General features: G+C 39.5%; 1 protein-coding gene and 1 pseudogene across 2 annotated transcripts in view; one reads left to right on the top strand and one right to left on the bottom strand.

The window, feature by feature from the left end:
- The window catches only part of ENPP1 (ectonucleotide pyrophosphatase/phosphodiesterase 1), a 69,802-nt gene extending 66,839 nt beyond the window's left edge, over nt 1-2,963 (bottom strand). For both annotated transcript variants that reach the window (XM_041744626.1, XM_041744627.1), the window contains exon 1: nt 2,721-2,963. In XM_041744626.1, coding sequence (XP_041600560.1) covers nt 2,721-2,933 — 213 coding nt within the window. In that variant the 5' untranslated portion in view covers nt 2,934-2,963. The remainder of the gene's footprint in view (nt 1-2,720) is intronic.
- Nucleotides 2,964-3,372: 409 nt separating this feature from the next.
- LOC121477682 overlaps nt 3,373-19,971 on the top strand; it is a 40,421-nt pseudogene continuing 23,822 nt past the window's right edge.

Genomic DNA, 19,971 nt, shown 5'->3' with positions numbered 1-19,971 from the left:
TTCATAAGCACAGCAGGACGTCACAAACAAAATAACACTGCAGAACGACTCACTGGTGAATGGAAAAATGTACTGCATTGTGGCTGAAAATTCTCTGCCCTTTCAAATGATACCAGGGAACAAGGATTTTTTTTTTTTTTTTTAATAACTCTTCAAGACCACGCTTGCCACGCTGACCAGAAGACCAGATTCAGTGGAAGTCAAAATTTCAGCTCAGAATTTATTTTGGAACTAAGGAAAGACATCCAGCATTTAACATATCATCTAGAGCACAGAGTAATTCTCCTATTTGCCCTCTGAGTTTTCTGCAGCCTAGCTCAGTGCTTAGGCATTGGCATTTCCAGGGCCCAGGGCCAAAAGCCACCAGAACCTGCAATTCTTTCCCTGGACTCAGACACCACACTAAAGAGAAGCAAGGATAGAGTGGGTTCTTTCCTTCATCCATTCTCCCATTACTACAGCATTTAAACTTATCGGAAATGTCTTCAAAAATGCAAGAGTTGCCACTGATTATCTCTCTGGAAAGCAACTGCAATTATCCTGCTAGGTAAAGACTGTGTGCCCCACGACTAGGTCAGTGGTTGGCTTCCAGTAATCCCAACTCAGGATACAATTAGTCAACACATTCCTTCAGCTTTACAAAAAAGGTGTTGATGACCAACTTGAAAAAAGGAATCCCATAATTGCAGCTCCTTTCTAGAAGACTTGTCCCAGAACTCTTTGATGTCAATTGTCAAATTCCTTCAGGAGACTTTTCCCTTTGTAAGTGCATCATTTGGGAAAGCGGGAACAGTTGGAGAGGAAAGCAGGGTATTGAAGTAGGGAAGAAAAAGAATGGGTAAAAGTTTTCACATTCACTGAAGTTATTAACATTTCAAAAATACAGCAATGAGTTTGGGTGTATATTTAATGTCCCACAGTGTTTCATCAAAGATGTGAGATGATAATTCTTTGCCAATTCATGTTACAGCAAAGACCCCACCTAACGGGAAAAGAAATATTCATGACTGTACTACTTGTGAAAGTGAGACCTAAGGCACTTTCATGTCCAGTATCCACAGCTGCATCATCAGAGCACAGTGGAATGCTGTCTGACCAGTGACTGCAGGTGTCAGAGACTGAAATGCAAGTTTCAGAGGTAGACCTTTGCTCATACCTGAACGTAAACGAGTAGGAAAAACTTAAAAACAGATATAGTAATTGGCAATTTAGCAACCTTCTAAGACTACAGGCATTTAGACATGATTTCGCATTAGTTACACACAGATTCAAATGTACAATTATGGAATAGCCAGGAGTGTGCTAAACCTGAAAGTACAGATACTAAAGAATTTAAGTGATCGTTATAAAAGCAAAGGTCTCCCATTAACAGAAACCTAAAAGGAGACTCAAAAGACCAAAAGTAAGTTCTCACCCTGATGCAAAAATATGTGTTGAGATACACTGTGTGGTTAGTGACTCTCTGAAATTTAGGCTTAGGTTGACTAAGCATACGACACCATCTCTTTAGGAATGTTGGCTCCTCAACATATTGTAACAGCTCCATGAAACCTAAAATATAGTGAAAATGGAAATGCTTATGAGAAGAGGTAGGTTTCAAATATCAGGAAACGTATTCTCCACACAGCATTGTTCAATCATAATAAGTGATGTTACTTCCACATAATGCAATAAAAATAATGTCTCCTTGTAATTTTCAGTTTACTTCCCCACAAACATTGTTCCCATTGGATCCTCATGATAATCCTATGCAATGGGCAATGAAAGTAATGTCCTCATTTTAACAAATAAGGAACTGAGGTTTGGGAGAGTTATACAAGGACTCAGCAATCACTAACTCAACCAAGAACCCAGGCTCTGACTCTCAGCCCGCCACTTTCTACCCTAGGAATGAAAATCCCCCACATTTCATGAAATTGGCTGTGGGTCTTGCCACTGTCACAACAAAATAGCAGAGGAATAATGACTACTTTTGTTAGCAACAAAAACCATGTAACCTACGGTAAAAAGAGTGGACAAAGAACGGCTTGCGCTTCTTCACATTCGCATAACATGAATATTGATGGGATTTCTGAACAGCTGCACGGAAATTCCTAAGCAGAGCCAAAAGAAAAGGCATTTCCTAAAGCTCCCCATAAAACTTAGGCAACTCTATTAAATCTTTTCCAGTGAAATAGGTTAATGCAAAGAAAGTCATCAATACTACACCCAGGGTCGCCTAAAAAGAGACTGAAAAGGGAAAAACAAAACAAACAAACAAAAAAATGTTGGTCCTTCCTAAGACCAGCAATCCTCCGGCTGGCTGGTTATTTCTCCCCAAAAACAACTTCATTCGCTCTTGGGGGACGGGTGGTATTTACAAACAGCGCAGTTCTAACAGCCTCATTTCCCAGCCGGGCCCTCCGGAGCCTCCGCGGCGCCCGGGAGCGTGAAGGCCTCCCCCGGGGAGCAGAGCGCACCGAGCGGGGGTCCGGGCAGCGGCCGCGGGCGCGCGCGTGGAGAGGGGGCGCAGGGGGCGCAGGGCGCGCGCGTGGAGAGGGGGCGCAGGGGGCGCGCGTGGAGAGGGGGCGCAGGGCGCGCGCGTGGAGAGGGGGCGCAGGGGGCGCAGGGGGCGCGCGTGGAGAGGGGGCGCAGGGCGCGCGCGTGGAGAGGGGGCGCAGGGGGCGCAGGAGCCGGACGCCGCCCTCCCCGCCCGGGCGCCGGGCCGGCCACGGACCTACCAGCGAGAGCACCTTATAGGTGTTGGGGTCCTTGGCCGGGCGGGCGCGGGCCGCCTTCTCCGGCGGCTCCTCCCCCAGGTCCATGGGGGCCAGCAAGGACGCGGCCGCCTGCCCATGTCCCGGCGCCGCGGCGGCTCGGGCGCAGCTCGGGTCGGGGCCGTTCCCCGCCGGGCCCTCCCGGGAGACGCGGCCCGTCTGGCCGCCGCGCTCCATCGTGGCCCCGGCGCTCCGGCCCGGCCGCCCTGCCGCGCCCTTAATAGGCTCCGCGCCCGGCCCCGCCCCGCCCCGCCGCCGCGCCCGCCCCTCGCCCGCCCCTCGCCCGCCCCTCGCCCGCCCCTCGCCGCCGGACCTTGGCTCGGCTCCCGCCGCCGGCGCTGCTGTGAAGGGAAAGCGACTCAACGCCCCGGATTACTTGGCTTCCTGTCTGATTTCGGGCGCTCTGCGTGTGGGTTATTTTAGGTCCTGCACGTGGGCGAGTCTTTAACTTCCCCCAAAGCCTTCTCCTCCCCGCGCCCGGCACCTTCCGAACACTTGCCGCAGCCGCCCTGCGTGGCCTCGCGGCGCGGGCTGCCCTGGAATTGCAGAGTGTGGTCTGCAGAGGGCATGAGCTCATGCGGCCCCAAAATAGAGCGGGAGGGGGAGGAGGAGGAGGATGCGGCCGGGCCGGCGCTGCCCCTCGGTGGCCGGCGAGAGCCGTGGGGCCGCGCGTGTTTCCAGGTGCACGTGCAAGCGGGCCGGAGGGCCCAAGGTGGGGTCAGGCCATCTCCTAAGCCCCGCCACCCACTACCACTCTCCTCTGAGACATGAATTACCCACCTTAAGATACCTGGTGTAACAAAAGCACTCATATATAAGGGATACTTAGTTTTCCACGGTTTTATGTGGTTTCTGGGGTTTTCTAGCCCATCTTGCCTTAATATATTTGTTAGTTCCTTTCGACTTTCTGTGTTGAAGGCTTCAAAGTGTCCATGCTGCCTCCTCCTGAGGTTGATCCTGGCACTTGGTTAGCAATACTGAACATTTTAACATCATCTGAAATACTTTGATACTTTATTTTTGAACAAGGACATGAAGGGTAGGCTGTAAATCTTGATGGGTTTTGATTCACCTTTTATTCTACAACTTTCACATTTCCTTCCTCATCAGAAAAACCGCAAGTGTGTAGTGAAGTGATTCTTGTCAAGGGGAAACAGACGAGTGGCTTTCAACAGTTTTGCAATACTAGGGACTGACTTTGAAGACCCAGGAAAGTTTCACAGTCCAAAAACATTCATTGTCAATCCATTTTGACTACACGAATGTATACAATTTTTTTTTTTTTTAAGATTTGATTTATTTATTCATGAGAGACACAGAGAAAGGCAGAGACACAGGCAGAGGGAGAAGCAGGCTCCCTGCAGGGACCCCAAAATGGGACTGGATCCCAGGACCCCAGGATCAAGCCCTGAGCCAAAGGTGCTCAACCACTGAGCCACTCAGGTGCCCCCAGATATTTTTTTTTAAACTGAGGATGACTATTTCACAGATATAAAATGTTTGTTGTTCCCTTTAAAACAGTCAATTTAGGATGCTTTCCATTTATATTGACTCTTCATTCATTCAGTCTTTTGGCCTCCAACTTTGTATACCATATTGAAGATGAAAAAAATGTATGTATTTCTCAAGTAGCTCTCAGTCTGATGGAAGGGGGTAAAGACAACAAACAAAAAAAAATTTAAAACCCAAGTCCCGGGATCCCTGGGTGGCGCAACAGTTTGGCGCCTGCCTTTGGCCCGGGGCGTGATCCTGGAGACGCCGGATCGAATCCCACGTCGGGCTCCCTGCATGGAGCCTGCTTCTCCCTCTGCCTGTGTCTCTGCCTCTCTCTGTTGACTATCATGAATAAATAAAATCTTTAAAAAAAAAAAAAAAAACCCAAGTCCTAAATACAAAATAGTGTCACAAATCAGATATTTTGAAAGTTTACTGGAGAGGTAACTGACATTTGGAAGGAGTAAAAGGCCATCCCCTCAAAACGTTATTGAGCCCACTTTTAATTACCTTTGAGTCAGCTTACAAACCACCCAAAAGAAACACGTTTTCACTGTTTCATAGTCACACATATTTTTTACCCCGAACTTGGCTCCAAATTTTCCTTAACTGTTTCCAGAAGTCAGATTCAGGGACAAAGATTTGTGCCACAGAGACTGGTCAAATCAGTGTCAAAACTTCTAAAGGAAACTCCACAGAAACTTCTCAAGTGGCTTTGAACCTGACAAAACAAATGGAATCAGTATATTGGTCGTTCACATTCCAAGGCAAAGAATAACTTTCAAGGTTTCACCCATTGGAAATGTGAGCGGACACTCTGGAGTCACAAACTCAAACACCATAAAGGAGTGAGGCAGCCCCGGGGTAGGTGAACTGTGTGCCCTCCTTAGAGGGGTGAGGCATGTGCCTATCATGGCCACTTAGATTTCTCAAGAGAAACAAGAAATGTAGATGTTTGTGCGAATTCTCCAGATTGCAAAACTGTGTCTACAAAATTCAGAAAAACAATTTATTTAAACACTTGAAAGGCCAAACAAAATGTAACACATCTGCAGGGTGGGCCTGGCAAACAGGCCACCAGGATGTGGCCTCTGCCTTATACTCAGGCCTTGCCTGTGCCAGTCGGGACTTGTATGGGTAACTATAAAAGTCCCATGGAAATTTTAAAATCAGGGATGCCTGGGTGGCTCAGCAGTTGGGCGTCTGCCTTCTGTTCAGGGCCTGATCCTGGGTCTGGGGAACGAGTACCCCACCAGGCCCCCTGCGAGGAGACTGCTTCTCCAACGTTGTGCCCAAGATCGCGAATCTGAGAAACCGCCGAGGAGCCAACACCGATGCAATCACACGGGGGTTTATTTACATTACAAGCTCGAGCCTGGGCCCAAGTACACCCGAAGCAGCGGAGCAGGGACTTGGACCCCGAGACTAAGAGGCGTAGCAGCTTTATAGGGGCCAGTGGCCAATGGGATACGCAGAAAGTTGCACAGTCATGCTGGTCCGCTGAGCAGGATTTCCGGTTAGGCTGTGCCCTGGTCTCTGACTAGGGCGGGGCAGTGCCCTAAGTAATAAGCAGGTCAACACAAGGCGGGTGCAGCCCAAAATAGAGTCTGTCCTGCTCTGCTTGTCCAGGGGTAGGGGATTTTGTTCAATTTCCTGGGTCCCACACCATCTGCTTATGTCTCTTCCTCTCTCTGTGTGTCTCTCATGAATAAATAAGTAAAATCTTTAAAATTCTTTTGAAAAAACTATTTATTTATGATAGTCACAGAGAGAGGCGCAGAGACATAGGCAGAGGGAGAAGCAGGCTCCATGCACCGGGAGCCCGATGTGGGATTCGATCCCGGGTCTCTAGGATCGTGCCCTGGGCCAAAGGCAGGCGCCAAACCACTGCACCACCCAGGGATCCCCAAAAAAACAATTTAAATCAGAGGGATAAGAATGGATCAATTGAGCATGCAACTCATATTGCTTAGCTACAGACATAGCAATGCCTGTAGTGAGTCTTGCCTCGGTCTTGTTTGTATTCCACACTCCCAAGTACAACAGAACCTTCCTGGTTAGTGCAAGGTTAATAATAAGTTTGATCCTTGACCCTAAATACTCTGCTTTAATGATTGAAGACTATAATCTGGTACAGCAGGAAAGATGAGAATTTAAGACTTATCAGATTTCTAAAGTTTTATTCTACAGAAATATGTATGTATGTATTTAAAGATTTTATTTATTTATTCATGAGAGACACATGAGAGAGGCAGAGACACAGGCAGAGGGAGAAGCAGGCCCCATGCAGGGAGCTGGATGCAGGACTCTATCCCAGGACCCTGGGATCATGCCCTGAGCCAAAGGCAGACACTCAACCACTGAGCCACCCAGGCATCCCTCTACAGAAATATTTCAATGTTTCTCTCCCAGTGCCTGAAACTTGAGACACAGATAGGACCAAAACACCAAATAAAACCAACTTATTTGTGTGTTTGAATTCTGACTTCACAATGTGAGGAACAGTTTCTGGGTTTTAAAAACTGAAATATGCTGCAGAGTAATTATTTTACCAGCTGCTCCAGAGCTTGTCCAGCTTTCTCCGATTCTCCAGTAAAACAGGAAAGACCTCTAGCCCAGCCTAAAAAAGAAAAAAAAAAAAACTTTGGCTCTTCAGTCTTCGTGAGACTTAGGAAAAAAAAAAAAAAAAAACATTTTCCATGGCATTAATTTATTTTTAAGATTTTTGTAGAATATCCTTTCTCTTTCCTTTTCATAAGCACAAAAGATTTACTCTCTGGGAGAAGCTTGGATAACTATGTGACCTTGTACAGATTACAAGGACTCTCTGAGTCTCGGCTTCCTCATTTATAAAATGATGTTACAAATAATACCATAAAATTACACTGCTGTCTCCAAATAACAACAACAACAACAAAAAATTAACATTTCCCTACTGCCACAAAAATTTGAATGTATTCTTTCCATATTTTTGTTTATTTTTTATTGGAGTTCGATTTGCCAACATATAGCATATTGCCCAGTGCTCATCCCATCAAGTGCCTCCCTCCATGCCCATCACCCTGTCACCCCATCCCCCAACCAACTCCCCTTCCACTACTCCTTGTTCGTTTCCCAGAGTTAGGAGTCTCTCATGTTCTGTCTCCCTCTCTGATATTTCCCACTCATTTTCTCTCCTTTCCCCTATGATCCCTTTCACTGTTTTTTATATTCCCCATATGAATGAAACCCTATAATGTTTGTCCTTCTCCGATTGACTTACTTCACTCAGCATAATGCCTTCCAGTTCTATCCACGTCGAAACAAATGGTGGGTATTTGTCGTTTCTAATAGCTGAGTAATATTTCATTGTATACATAGACCACATCTTCTATATCCATTCATTGTATCCTTTCCATACTGAAATCACTCAACTCACACCCCTACCAGAGAGAGAATAAAACAATATCATTTTCATGTAAATAATGCATGGTTAACACTTAATTTCTGGAAAGGTTTGAGAGCTGCCAGTGAAAATGCAACTACAAAGGTAGAGCCTGTGGGGTCAGGAAGAGATGCTTGCCCCTCTGGGATGGAGGAGAGACAGCTTCTTAGCAGGCAGATAGCAAAATGAGTGGACTGAACCACGGAGTGTAAAATGCAGTTGAGAGTTACAGAAACCATGAAAACATGGAAAATACATATCCCATCTAGAGGGAGCTGCCATCCAGGCCTTCACTTTCTGGTACTCTGAAGTCTCTGCCACTCTTGTTTCCTTTTACACCTCATTCCCAATAAAGCCTTGGTTGCACATGATGTGATAAGCACTGAATGTTATGCTATATGTTGGCAAATTGAATTTAAAAAAAAAAAACTCTGGTTGCCAATAACCTGAATTCATGTCTGCCACTCTGCTATTTGCTTTCCTCGTGCCTCATGTCTTATCTTTCTCTCTGTTCCTCCTTCGCTTCTGTAAATTTGTGGTAATTTTTTGTTGTTATACCATGCTAATTCCTCTGTTGAATTTTAGCTTTTTTAAAGGTGTTTTTCTTAGTAGTTGCTCTAAAAGTTATAATAGGCATCTTTAACTTACCATCTGCTTCAGATTGATACTGACTTAATTCTGGTAAAATATAGCATTTTTTTCTGTAATACATTTCCCTTGCCTCATCCTTTTCTTTTGCTATTGTTGTTATATATATCAATTTGTATGTGTTATAAAGCCAATGATTCAGTGTTGTAATCATTTTTAAACAAACATATTTTTTTAAAGAAATTAAGAGAACACTCACATATAGACACACAGATTTTTTTCCCCTTGAATATGTGTTACTTTTTCTTGTTTCTTTGCATGTAATATAATTTTTGGTTGAACACTGGACTTGTGGGACTGTGTTATAGCAACTCTGAGTTCTGAGTATTTTTCTGACATTTTTTAATTCTCCCCTGTACTTACAGCTACAAATTTGTCCTGCTGTTTTATACCTTTGCCAGGGGACTTTTTGGAGTGATAGAAATGCCTTATATCATTACTCCATTTATATATACACCAAAAACTCACTAAATAGCACACCTAAAATCAAAGAATTTTACTGCATACAAAATATACCTCAATAAGGCTGATTTTTAAAAAATAAAAAATGAAGTAATATGGACAGGGATTTCTGGGCAAGGCATGGATCAAACTCTTTCACTTTCTCCCAAATCACACTCAAACAACAAAATGATTTTTTACACACATACAAGGACAAAGAGAACTGGAGAAGAGATGACCAGAATAACACAACATTAGGTGGAAAAAGAGGTGGACATTTGATAACTGCTTTAGGAGATGAAAGAAACGCAACCCTAAGCCAAAAGCCAAGATGAAACTAGACTTATATGTAAAATGGGCTGCACTGGGTACCTCTTTTAGAGGATATAAAGGTTGGACTTAAAAACAGGAGAATTGGGTAAAAGTCTGTTTTAGAAGCATTGAGAGGGGCAGAGTCTCACCCCAACTCCATGCAATTGGTCTCTCTCTTTTCCCTTGTCAGCAGAAAACTGAATATTTATTCTGTGGGGAAAATAAAACAGTCTTTGGACTCAAGGACTCCAGAAATGAGAGGCAAGGAATTACCATATTAACATATCTATCTAGTTACCATTATTGGGAACACATTTATTGATTATCTACTGTATATCAAGGACTGTATTGGAAACACATGGCGATAAAACAAAAACAAAAACAACCAAAGAATTGTCTGGTTCCAGGAGAATAATCTACAGAAGTATTGTTGTGTGTAAATATTCTACTTAGAAAATTAATTCGGGGGTGAGGGGGATATCTTCAAAATATCTTCAATCTCTTTGAGCTACAAGATAATTCATTTTAAGAAATTAAATGTAAAGGATCCCTGGGTGGCTCGGCGGTTAAGTGCCTGCCTTTGGCCCAGGGCGTGATCCTGGAGTCCTGGGATCGAGTCCCATGTCGGGCTCCCGGCATGGAGCCTGCTTCTCCCTCCTCCTGTGTCTCTGCCTCTCTCTCTCTCTCTCTTTCTCTCTCATGAATAAATAAATAAAATAAAATAAAATCTTTAAAAATAAAATAGATGTAGTCAATTACTTTATTTAAAAAAAGAAATTAAATGTAAGATGAATGGGATGGTAATTATCCACAGGTCTCAAATTTTCCATGTGAATCTAAAACAAAGTGATTCTGAGTCCTTGCTGTCAATTCACTGAGAACTGAAATTAAGATTAACATTATTATAACAGAAAAATTAGTTACCCAGAAATGTTCCTATTCTTGAAATTATCATACTTCTTTATAAGGAAAAATGAAGGTCTTAAACTTGCAAATTTTATTAAAGCATGCAAATTAAAGTAGAGAAAATTGAATTTTCAGAAAAAAATGTATGCATAATTAATTTTATTTACTCTTGGCCATATATTTCTTTTTTTTTTCCAAATATTTTATTTATTTATTTGAGAGAGAGAGCATAAGCAGGAGGAGAGGCAGAGGGAAAGGGAGGAGCAAACTCCGCAGTAAGCAGGGAGCCCAACATGGGGCTTGATCCCAGGACCCTGTGACTCTGACCTGAGCAGAAGGCAGACACTGAATCTACTGTGCCACCCAGGCACCCCTTGGCTATACATTTCTTGATGGTAGAAATCTTCATCAGACTAATAAAACTTACACTAAAAATTTTACTGTTTTAGAAAATTAAGTAAAGTCAATATGAATATACATTTTTAATATGCATGACTATTAAATAGAAAAATATTTTACATGTTTTACATCTAAAAATTAACTGATTTATTCTTTATTATTATGCATTCACATGTACACATACATATATGTATATCTTTCTATGTCTATACATCCATCCATTGCACAACTATAGGAAACAATAAGATGGTGGGAAACAACATATTTGAAGGAGCACATAACTTTCAGTTTCTGAAGCCATAATCAGGTCTTTGATGGACTAAAATACTCAGCAAATTTATTTGATCTGGTATGGAGACTAACAATAATAATATTAACTTATTTTATTGATTGTCACTGTGTCCTGGTCATGATTCTGGAGACTTAAGTCATTCATGTATTTTTTTCACCTCTTTATTCATTCATTTATTTATGCATGTATTCACCCAGTATTTATTGAATTCCTACCATGAGTCAAGTGTTATTATAGGCTTGGTCTACAAGAGTAAAAGAACATCAATCTTCTCAAGGAGTTAAGTGTCTTGTGAAAGGAGATAGATATTAATCAAGTAAGTGCTTAGAATCATATTAAAAAGTGCAATAAGCACTATGATGAAAGAGTACAAGAGGCTAGAATATAGATACTGGAATATCTAAACTAGTCTGCGGTAGTGGTAGGATGTGGTTAAAGGATTCCTTGAAGAAGTGATGCTTGGACCAAAATTTGAAAGATAGGTAGGGCTTAATTAGAGGAAGTGAAAATAAGACCACAGACCCAGATGATTACCGGTTGTATAACATCTGTATAAAGGAAGAAATGAGATAAATGGGCCATGGGTCATAAACTGAGACAATTCAGGTATCAGTTCTTTATCTGCCAATTTTATGGTGTCCTTTTATACATGAAAACAATTCAAGATCTCTCTAACATTGCCCAGAGTTTTGGGATCTGGATAGGGAGAAGTACTTGAATTTACAAGTGAAAAAAGAACTTCAAAGGGATGATAACAATAATATACATTTATGTGTGTGTGTGTGTTTAAGACTTTATTTATTTATTCATGAGAGACACAGAGAAAGACAGAGATATAGGCAGGGGGAGAAGCAAGCTCCTCATAGGGAGCCTGATGCAGGACTCAATCCTGGATCCCAGGGTCACGCCTTGAGCCGAAGGCAGACACTCAACCGCTGAGCTACCCAGGGGTCCCAATAATACACATTTGAAATGTGATCCAGGTATATGCATTTTGAAAATAGAAAGTGAAAGAGCAAATTAGATAAAATATACATTTGAAAATAGATTCAAATACATATTTTGAAAATAAGGGAGTCATATAAATGAGAAAAGTTATACATCAAAAAGGAGATTCAAAAAGAAAGCAAATCACAGAATGATGTCGAGAAAGGAAATCTGTAAAGATATTTTTGTTTTGATTTACCTTGAGTTCCGAAGCACTGCAAGTAACAAGTGACCTTTATGAGGTTTTAACAGGAAATTGAATGTCTTGTACTTTTTTTGCTTCAATCAAATAAAGTTAAACTTTCTAAGATATTTCATAGGAATGAATGCTTGGCAAACTGACAAAGCAATGTGAAAATTTATTTTTGCTTTTTTTACACTTGTTCAGAGATACTTGAACTTTGTAAGTCACAAATTGTAAAATGATTCAAAATTTCATTTTAGTAAGTTATTATATTTTTCAAAATGGGAGGATGAGGATTCTGTGGGTTAGGCCTTTGTGCATAAAGAAGCAGTTGGCTTCCCAGCTCAGAGGATGGGCAGATCCTCCTCTCTAGCAGTTGCTGTATTGTAAACACAATTCCAAGGAGAGGCAAAAAGGACTTTAAGGATTCATTCAGACATCCTCTTCAGCTCCCTGGAAGTAAGCCATGATTGAGATTGGCTGGAAAACAGCTGTTGGTAACAGATCCATCTGGCAAGCAGCTGAGACATGAAGTTGCTTTTTTTGAGCAAAGGCTTAAAGCCAATGATATCTCTAACAGGCACTGATACAAACAACCACAGTCGCCTTGTAGAGCCTTGTTGCTATGTAACTGCATATTATGGGGATAAAATAAATGATGATAAATAATAAAATAATACTGGTTACTACTTGTGGGGTTAATGGGGTTCAGGGCAGGCTGCCCCAGAATATGCCATTTTGGCATATTATTTTGAATTAAAGTTACTTGAGAAACAGCCAATGCAAGAATACTCTGACTCTCTTTTCTGTCTCTCTGAAAGCAAGAAATAAATCTCCCAGGTAAAATGCACCCTCCACGCACCAGGATGTAGAGACATCCTTATTGCTAGAGATAGGGAGTTCAAAGCCATGTAGGCTTTTTGTAAACAAACTCTGCTTAGTTTCCTCACTAATGAGTACTCAAACCTAAGTTTCCTTGTCTTGTCAGTTCTTAACAAATGTATTGTTTCTTTGTCTGAAAGGTATAAAAGCTGCCTTCACTGATCACTTCTTTGAGTCTCATATTCTTATGGGGTTCAATATACACAAAATTAAATATGTGTTTCTCCCATCAATCTGTGTTATGTTAATTTAAGTATTAGACCAGCCAAAAGAACCAAGAGGGGTTGGGAGAAACTGTCCCCTCCCTGACAGTTTTGGCGTAGTAGGAAGGGTACTTTGCTGGCTGGACACTACTTGCTCCGGGGCTACAACTGAAAGGTCCTAGGGCCCTGACTAGCACCAACAGAAAGTAAAGAATTCTTACTTTGTCAGCAGGTCTCTGTCTTGTTCAATGGAAACAAAAGTGGTGATAACCCTTCTGCTGTTTTTCAAAATTTAGATTATCAGGAGAAAATATTTGTGGAACTAGTTCCTTAGGTACAAGGACACAGGTATAGATTTTGTATGAGTGCTGTCATTTTGTACTGATCCTTTTCTCCCCAAAGATGGCTACTATTTCTTTTGTTTCTGTCTATTATATCATTTATCATAAGGAGGAAAAATCAAAGGGTAAAACACTGGCATAGGACCTATAAGCCTGCTGTTCAAGCTGACTTCACAGACTGGTGAGGTCACACTTCTCACCAGATCAATGTCTGTTTACCATAAACTTTGCTATGGGTTCCCTGTGTAAAAACTAGATCAGGCTTTTCCTTTCATCTTGTTCTATGTCCTGAGAGTGTGCCTTTATGACCAAAGGGAATATTCTTTCTGGTCTCCCCCATCCAGAAGATGTACTTACCAGGGTACACTTTGGTGGTCAGTTGAATGGACTGGGATTCCAAGACACGATGTTATAAGCAGCATTCTCTTTGTCTGACCATGCCAACTCTCCAGGGAATTTGTCCGAACACTCCATAAGGGGCCTTTATCATCTCAACGTTTCTGTCTGCTAATCTAATTCCACCAGCACCTGCACAATGTCACAGATTAGCAGGTCTGGGACTGGAGAGGCATCTCATGTTCCTGTAAGAGAACAGAAATAGCATTTTCGATTCACCATCCCTTATTGCCTATGCGATGAAGGCCTTAGCTTTCTTAGGCTGTCTGGATCTGTGAGGGCTGCAGTTCTTGTAGTCTCTCATAGGATACCTCTGGCATCTTTGGTGAAGCCATAAAAAAGCTTACTGGTTTGAGTCACTATTGGATTAGTATAAGATTCTATTCATCACTGATCACACAATGGATCCTTTGAATTGGAAAAACTTCTATATTTTAGAGAACCTAAACAATTGTCTTATTGATACCAGCAGAAAGACCAAATTAAAAAGTGGGTACAAAAAATTATGACAGCTAACTGTACGGACTCTGTTAACAAGATAAAAAACAGAAATTAAACCTAAAATGAAATTAAAGTCCACATCCAACATAAATTCCCTTTCTTAAAATCTGGCCCCATCTCCTCAAATTCCTCTAACTCCTCAAACTCTTCCACCTTCCTCAGAAAATCCCTTAAACACTCAGCTGCTTGTTTTAACTTCCCTTCCCCTACAAGATTTTCAGAGAGCCCTCCAGCATAATCCCTAGGCCCAAGGTCTACAAGTTACTTAGGTAAATACTAAAAGCCAGGAAATAATTCCAGAAATACCCAGGATGAGCAATAAGGTTCATTTTGCTGGGCTTTATAGTCAGACTTTACCAGCTTCAGGTCTTTCTATGCAGAGATCCTAAGCTGTAGGATCTCTGTTTATGTTGTCTGTATGTATGTGTATAATATGTACATTACAAATGTGGTATTTTTCTACCTCTGGATGGTATTGCCAAAACTAATTCATAAAAGAGCTCTATTTAATGGCTTTAAGTGCTTGTAAATTAAGTATTTCTGATTCTCAAAAAAGATAATAGAAACTAATCGTATTGATTTTCAAAATCACATGCCCTGGGAAAATATTTGGTATTAGAGCAAGTTTAAGTTTGTTGGTTTAAATAATACAGATGTTTTTAGAGTTCTCAGCATTAAATATAATGCTTTTATTCTGCGTAAAGCTTACCAAAAGTCAAATAAGTTCATGTTATCTCTGTTACAAAATGTGTCAGCAAGAAAAAAAACTTAATGGTTAACTGCTTTAATGATCTCAAGAAATTCTCATGAGTAATCTAAGTATGATTCTTAAAAAACATATGAGTTAAATGAGAGAAGAGTTTTAAAAACTGAATTTTTAAGCAATGATTGCATTGGAATATGTTTACTTAAATAGTTTTCCAAATCTACTTGGTATCTTCCAGAACTCCTATCCTTAGGATTTTGCTAAGTTAAATCAAATTAAGGGAGCTTGTTTACTGTCTAGATCATTTCCAATAAGATAAATACGGAAACATTAATTGCTGAACAAGCCTAAGTAAAGCTACTTTTGAACTCTTTTTACAAAGGAACTAGAGAAATTTGGGTGTATTAGTAAATATGCCTTGTGCTATGTTAAATACATTTTGCTACTTATGTATTTATAATTTTGTCAATCTAAGAATACTGATGTAATAGTTCATAGTTGCTTACTTTTTAATTTTCACTAGAAATTAAGGTTTCTAAGGGTTAAGAATTGTAATTAGCATATGTAATTAAAGCTTTTAGAAATAAGGGAAATAACTGTATGCAAGAAAAGTAGGATAAACATTTTTAGAAAGCAAACATATGAGGAATAAAGATGCATTTTTGTTGGTTGGAAAAATAATTCTGTCCTAAAGTAAAGCTGATTATTTCTGAGCAGGAAAGATAACAAGGGACAAATTGAAATAAACATAGGAAGTTGTAGAAGGTTTATGAAGAAGGAATCTTGGAGACAGAATTTTATATGTGATCAAGTTGGATGAATTGAATTAATTTGTTATAAGGATTAAGGAAATAAATTTGAATATCAATAGTGTACTTATGTCAAACCAGAACTTAATTTTCTTTCAACTTCTAAAAGGACAAATAAATTTGACTGGACTATTGGTCTACTCCTCATAAGAGTTTATACTCATCAGAAATTATAGAAAGGTTTTTCTTTACCTTTTAAAGTAATTTGCTTAGAAAACAAGAATTTTATGTTTTTCTAAAATAATTTCCAGTGTTTATCAGGTCTTTGATTGCTAAAGTAAACCTAGTTCTCTTGATATTAAAAGAACTAAGTTTTGCTTAGAACTATGTAACCTATATTTGCCTATGAGGTCTGTAATTGTCACTTTGGTTAAAGAGATAAATAACTAAGGATTATTGCACAGGGAACTATGATCCTATTTTACCAAGTGTTTTAAAACCTTTTGATATTTTTGACAAGCTTCCCCCAAAGCAAATTCTAAATAAAGTCTTTTTGACCTCAGACAAACAATTTTAAGAGGGTCTCTGGGACATCTCAAAAGATTTATCTCTCCTCTTATAAAAGAGAAATGTTGGGGATCCCTGGGTGGCTCAGCGGTTTGGCGCCTGCCTTTGGCCCAGGGTGTGATCCTGCAGTCCCAGGATTGAATCCCACTTGGGGCTCCGGGCATGGAGCCTGCTTCTCCCTCTGCCCATGTCTCTGCCTCTCTCTCTCTCTCTCTCTCTCTCTCTCTCTCTCTCTCTCTATGTCTATCATGAATAAATAAATAAAATCTCTAAAAAAAAAAAAGAGAGAGAGAGAGAGAGAGAGAAATGTTACACAAATTATTCTAATTTAGTATGTTATAATTACATGGGAAGGATTGTCAAATAGTGATGATAACTCTTCTTAGGTTATAGGGTATAAGTGAATGTTAATAATATGAGTGCTTTAAAATTATATAAAATTCCTAGAATTCTGATATATCCTGGTATAATGTTATCAATCACAATTCTGGTTATTATTATCTGAAAATGTGTGTCACAGAAATAAATTATCTTGTCAGATTTTCTCATCAATTGTATTATAATGAACTCTCATCACATATTTAATTATAGCTACTTTTAAGTCTTTTGTTATTGTTTTATTCAGATGTTGTTACAAAAGCTTCCTGAAAATTTGTTTCATCTTCAGAGAAATTCATGGAAAGGAATCTGACAAGTACTCTAGAATATAGCTTTCTGCTAATTTTCAGAGCATATCACTGAACTAAATAAGAATTTATAGCAGCTTTATTGGGGAAACTGATGGCTTCCTAAAGCTTCTGACAAAAGATAGATCAACAAGAATTAATTGCGTGGGACTGAATAAACTGAGGAGGTTGATTATAATTTTTATGACTTTCTACTTGAAACCTTGCTATTTTTTTAATGTTTTGTTTCCAGATGTAAGGAAACCTTTTTCTCTTTTTCTTAAGCTTCCTGTGACATGGAGCAAAGATAAAACATCAACAATCTTCTCCTCCCTACCTGATCCCTCCAAATTTGGCAACTCTTGGTGAATATTTTTCTGTTTTTATGGCAATACAGTTATTTGAATAAGTTCAATAACTGTTGAAGAGTCAAAATTCTCTTTGGCTGAAAAGAAGGGAAAGGAGAAGCAGGAAGCAAAGAAAGTATGTGATTCGGTGGTGCCTGATATCCAGTCCCTACTGGACTGCTCCCAAATGCATTATTCTGAAGGGTCTGCTGCTGTTTGTAAAGATAGCTAAAGAAGTATCATTTTGTAATGAGAAGAGGCTTTGGATTCAGAATACCTTTTTGGAAGTTCTGGTTTCCCTATTCAGTAGTTGGATGACCTAGCCAAGTTACCTAACATCTTTCTGCTTTGATTTCCACATTTGGAAAATGAAGATAATAGTACTATCTGTTCTGCCCATCTCAAAAAGGCTGTTTGAAATATAATGAAGAGTCTAGACATGAAAGCACTTTGTAAGTTTTAAGGGACTAGTAGAGTTGGTGATGATGTTCCTGTAATAATTAACTATAGAGTAGATGCAAACCGAAGCCAAATCATTTATTCCTGAAGGGGAAATTTGCTGCTTTGGAGTGGTGGTTTGTTTACCCTAAAATTTCTAGGATTTTATTTTTTAGTTTCAAAGTATTGGTAAACATAACTTGCAAACATTATGTATTTTAAATTAACGCTCATTTTAAATTTCACATCGTGACTGCTGAAAAAAAAATTGTTCCCTGAAGAAAATTTTACAGTTTATAACCACAGAGAAAGCAAACTTGTTTTTCTTAATTGCTCCAAAGGACATTCTACCCTGAAGTGATAATTGTGTGAATTTGTAGACCTGTCTGAGGATCCAAAATAAATTTCTAAATATACAGAACTCTATGCAAGAGAATAACCTTTTATTTCAAAGTAAAATTTAACTTTAAAAATAAAAATCAGTGTGCTTTTTTATAAGATCTGTGGCAAGATAAACAGATGTGCCCACCCTTTCCCCACCCTAAGTACAATGACCTTCATTCCTAAAGAGATCCCATGACTTCTTTGTTGCTTAATATCACTTCTTTTTTACCCCATTCTGTTCTATATTCTTTCCCTCCATGACTCTTATTCCAAGGTGACATCAGCTTTCAGGTAAAAAGCAATATTCAAATATTTTTTCATGAGGAAGATTCTGGATGCTCCTTGATCCTATTGCCCTACCCTCAATATCCCCTGTGCTTTTCTTTCCAAAGATGTATTATTATTGTATGATACACATAATATAGTTTGTATATCATACAATGATTTTGCTGATTTTAAATTACTCTTTGGCTAACAGTGGAAATAAATATTTGAAAGATATCACAGTATTTTTAAAAAATAGAACTTTGTTTTTCTTTTCTTTTTTATTGAAGTATAATTGACATACAATATTATATTAGTTTTAGGTGTCCGATGTAGTGACTCAACATTTATATATGCTACAAAAATGATCACCTAATGTCTAGTTACCATCTGTCACCATACAGAGCTAATATAATATTATTGTCTATATTCCCTGTGCTGGAAATTTCATTCCCATTATTTTATTTTATAACTGAAAATCTGTAACTCTTGATCCCCTTTACCTATTTTGCCCAACCCCCAACCTCTTCCCTGGCAAACACCAGTCTGTTCTCTGTATCAGTGAATCTGGTTTTGTTTCATTATGTTAGTTCATTTGTTTTATTTTAAAGATCTCACATTTAAATGAAATCATATGATATTTGTCTTCCTCTAGTTAACTTATTTCACTTAGCATAATACCCTCTAGGTCCATATCCACCTTGTCAATAATGGTAAAATTTCATTCTTTTTTTTTTTTTTTTTAGAGAGAGAGGGTACATGTGTGTGCACATGTGTGTCCTTTGGGAGGGAGGTGATGGAATAGAGGAGGAGCGGAAGAGAGAACCTTATGCAGGCTCCACACTGAACAAGCCTGATGCAAGGCTCCACATGGGGCTCCATGTGGGGCTCAATCTCATGACCCTAAGATCATGACCTGAGCCTAAATCAAAGTCAGATGCTTAACCAACTGAGCCACCAAGGCTGGCTGGAGATCTCCTGCCCCCTTTTCAATCAGATGTTGTTTTACTTTCTTTTGAATTCTATGAGTTCTTTACATTTTTGGATATTAGTCCCTCATCAGATATATGATTTGCAAATATTTTCTCCCATTTAGTAGATCGCTTTTTCATTAAGTTGATAGTTTCCTTTGCTGTGTAAAGCTTTTTAATTTGATATAGTCCCATTTGTTTAGCTTCATTTTTGTTGCCCTTGCCTATGGAGTCAGGTCCAAAAAAAGATCACTAAGACAAATATTGAGAAGCTTACCGCCTATATTTTCCTCTAGGACTTTTGTGTTTTTAGGATATACATTCAAGTATTGAATCCATTTTGAGTTAATTTTTGTGTATGGTGTGAGAAAATGATCCAGTTTCACTCTTTTGCGTGTAGGTGTTTAGTTTTCCCAACAACAGTTTTTGAAGAAATTGTCTTTTCCCCATGGTGTATTCTTGTCTTCTTTGTCACAAATTAATTGATTATACATGTGTAGGTTTATTTCTGGGCTCTTAATTCTGAGAAACAGTACTTTGAAATGATTCCTTGCAAACAGAACAATCTTACAAAAGGAAATAATTAAGCCCATAAAAAATAATCACTTGGTTTGCATAGCATCCTAGGTTTCCAAATTTTCCACCAATATTAGAACCTGTCTACACAAGTTTCATATTTGGTAAACATTTTTTTAAAAACTAAGGAATCATGAC

The sequence above is a fragment of the Vulpes lagopus genome, chromosome 2 (genome assembly GCF_018345385.1).
Source record: "Vulpes lagopus strain Blue_001 chromosome 2, ASM1834538v1, whole genome shotgun sequence".
Classification (NCBI taxonomy): domain Eukaryota; kingdom Metazoa; phylum Chordata; class Mammalia; order Carnivora; family Canidae; genus Vulpes; species Vulpes lagopus.
This window is presented reverse-complemented; position numbering and strand designations above follow the sequence as displayed.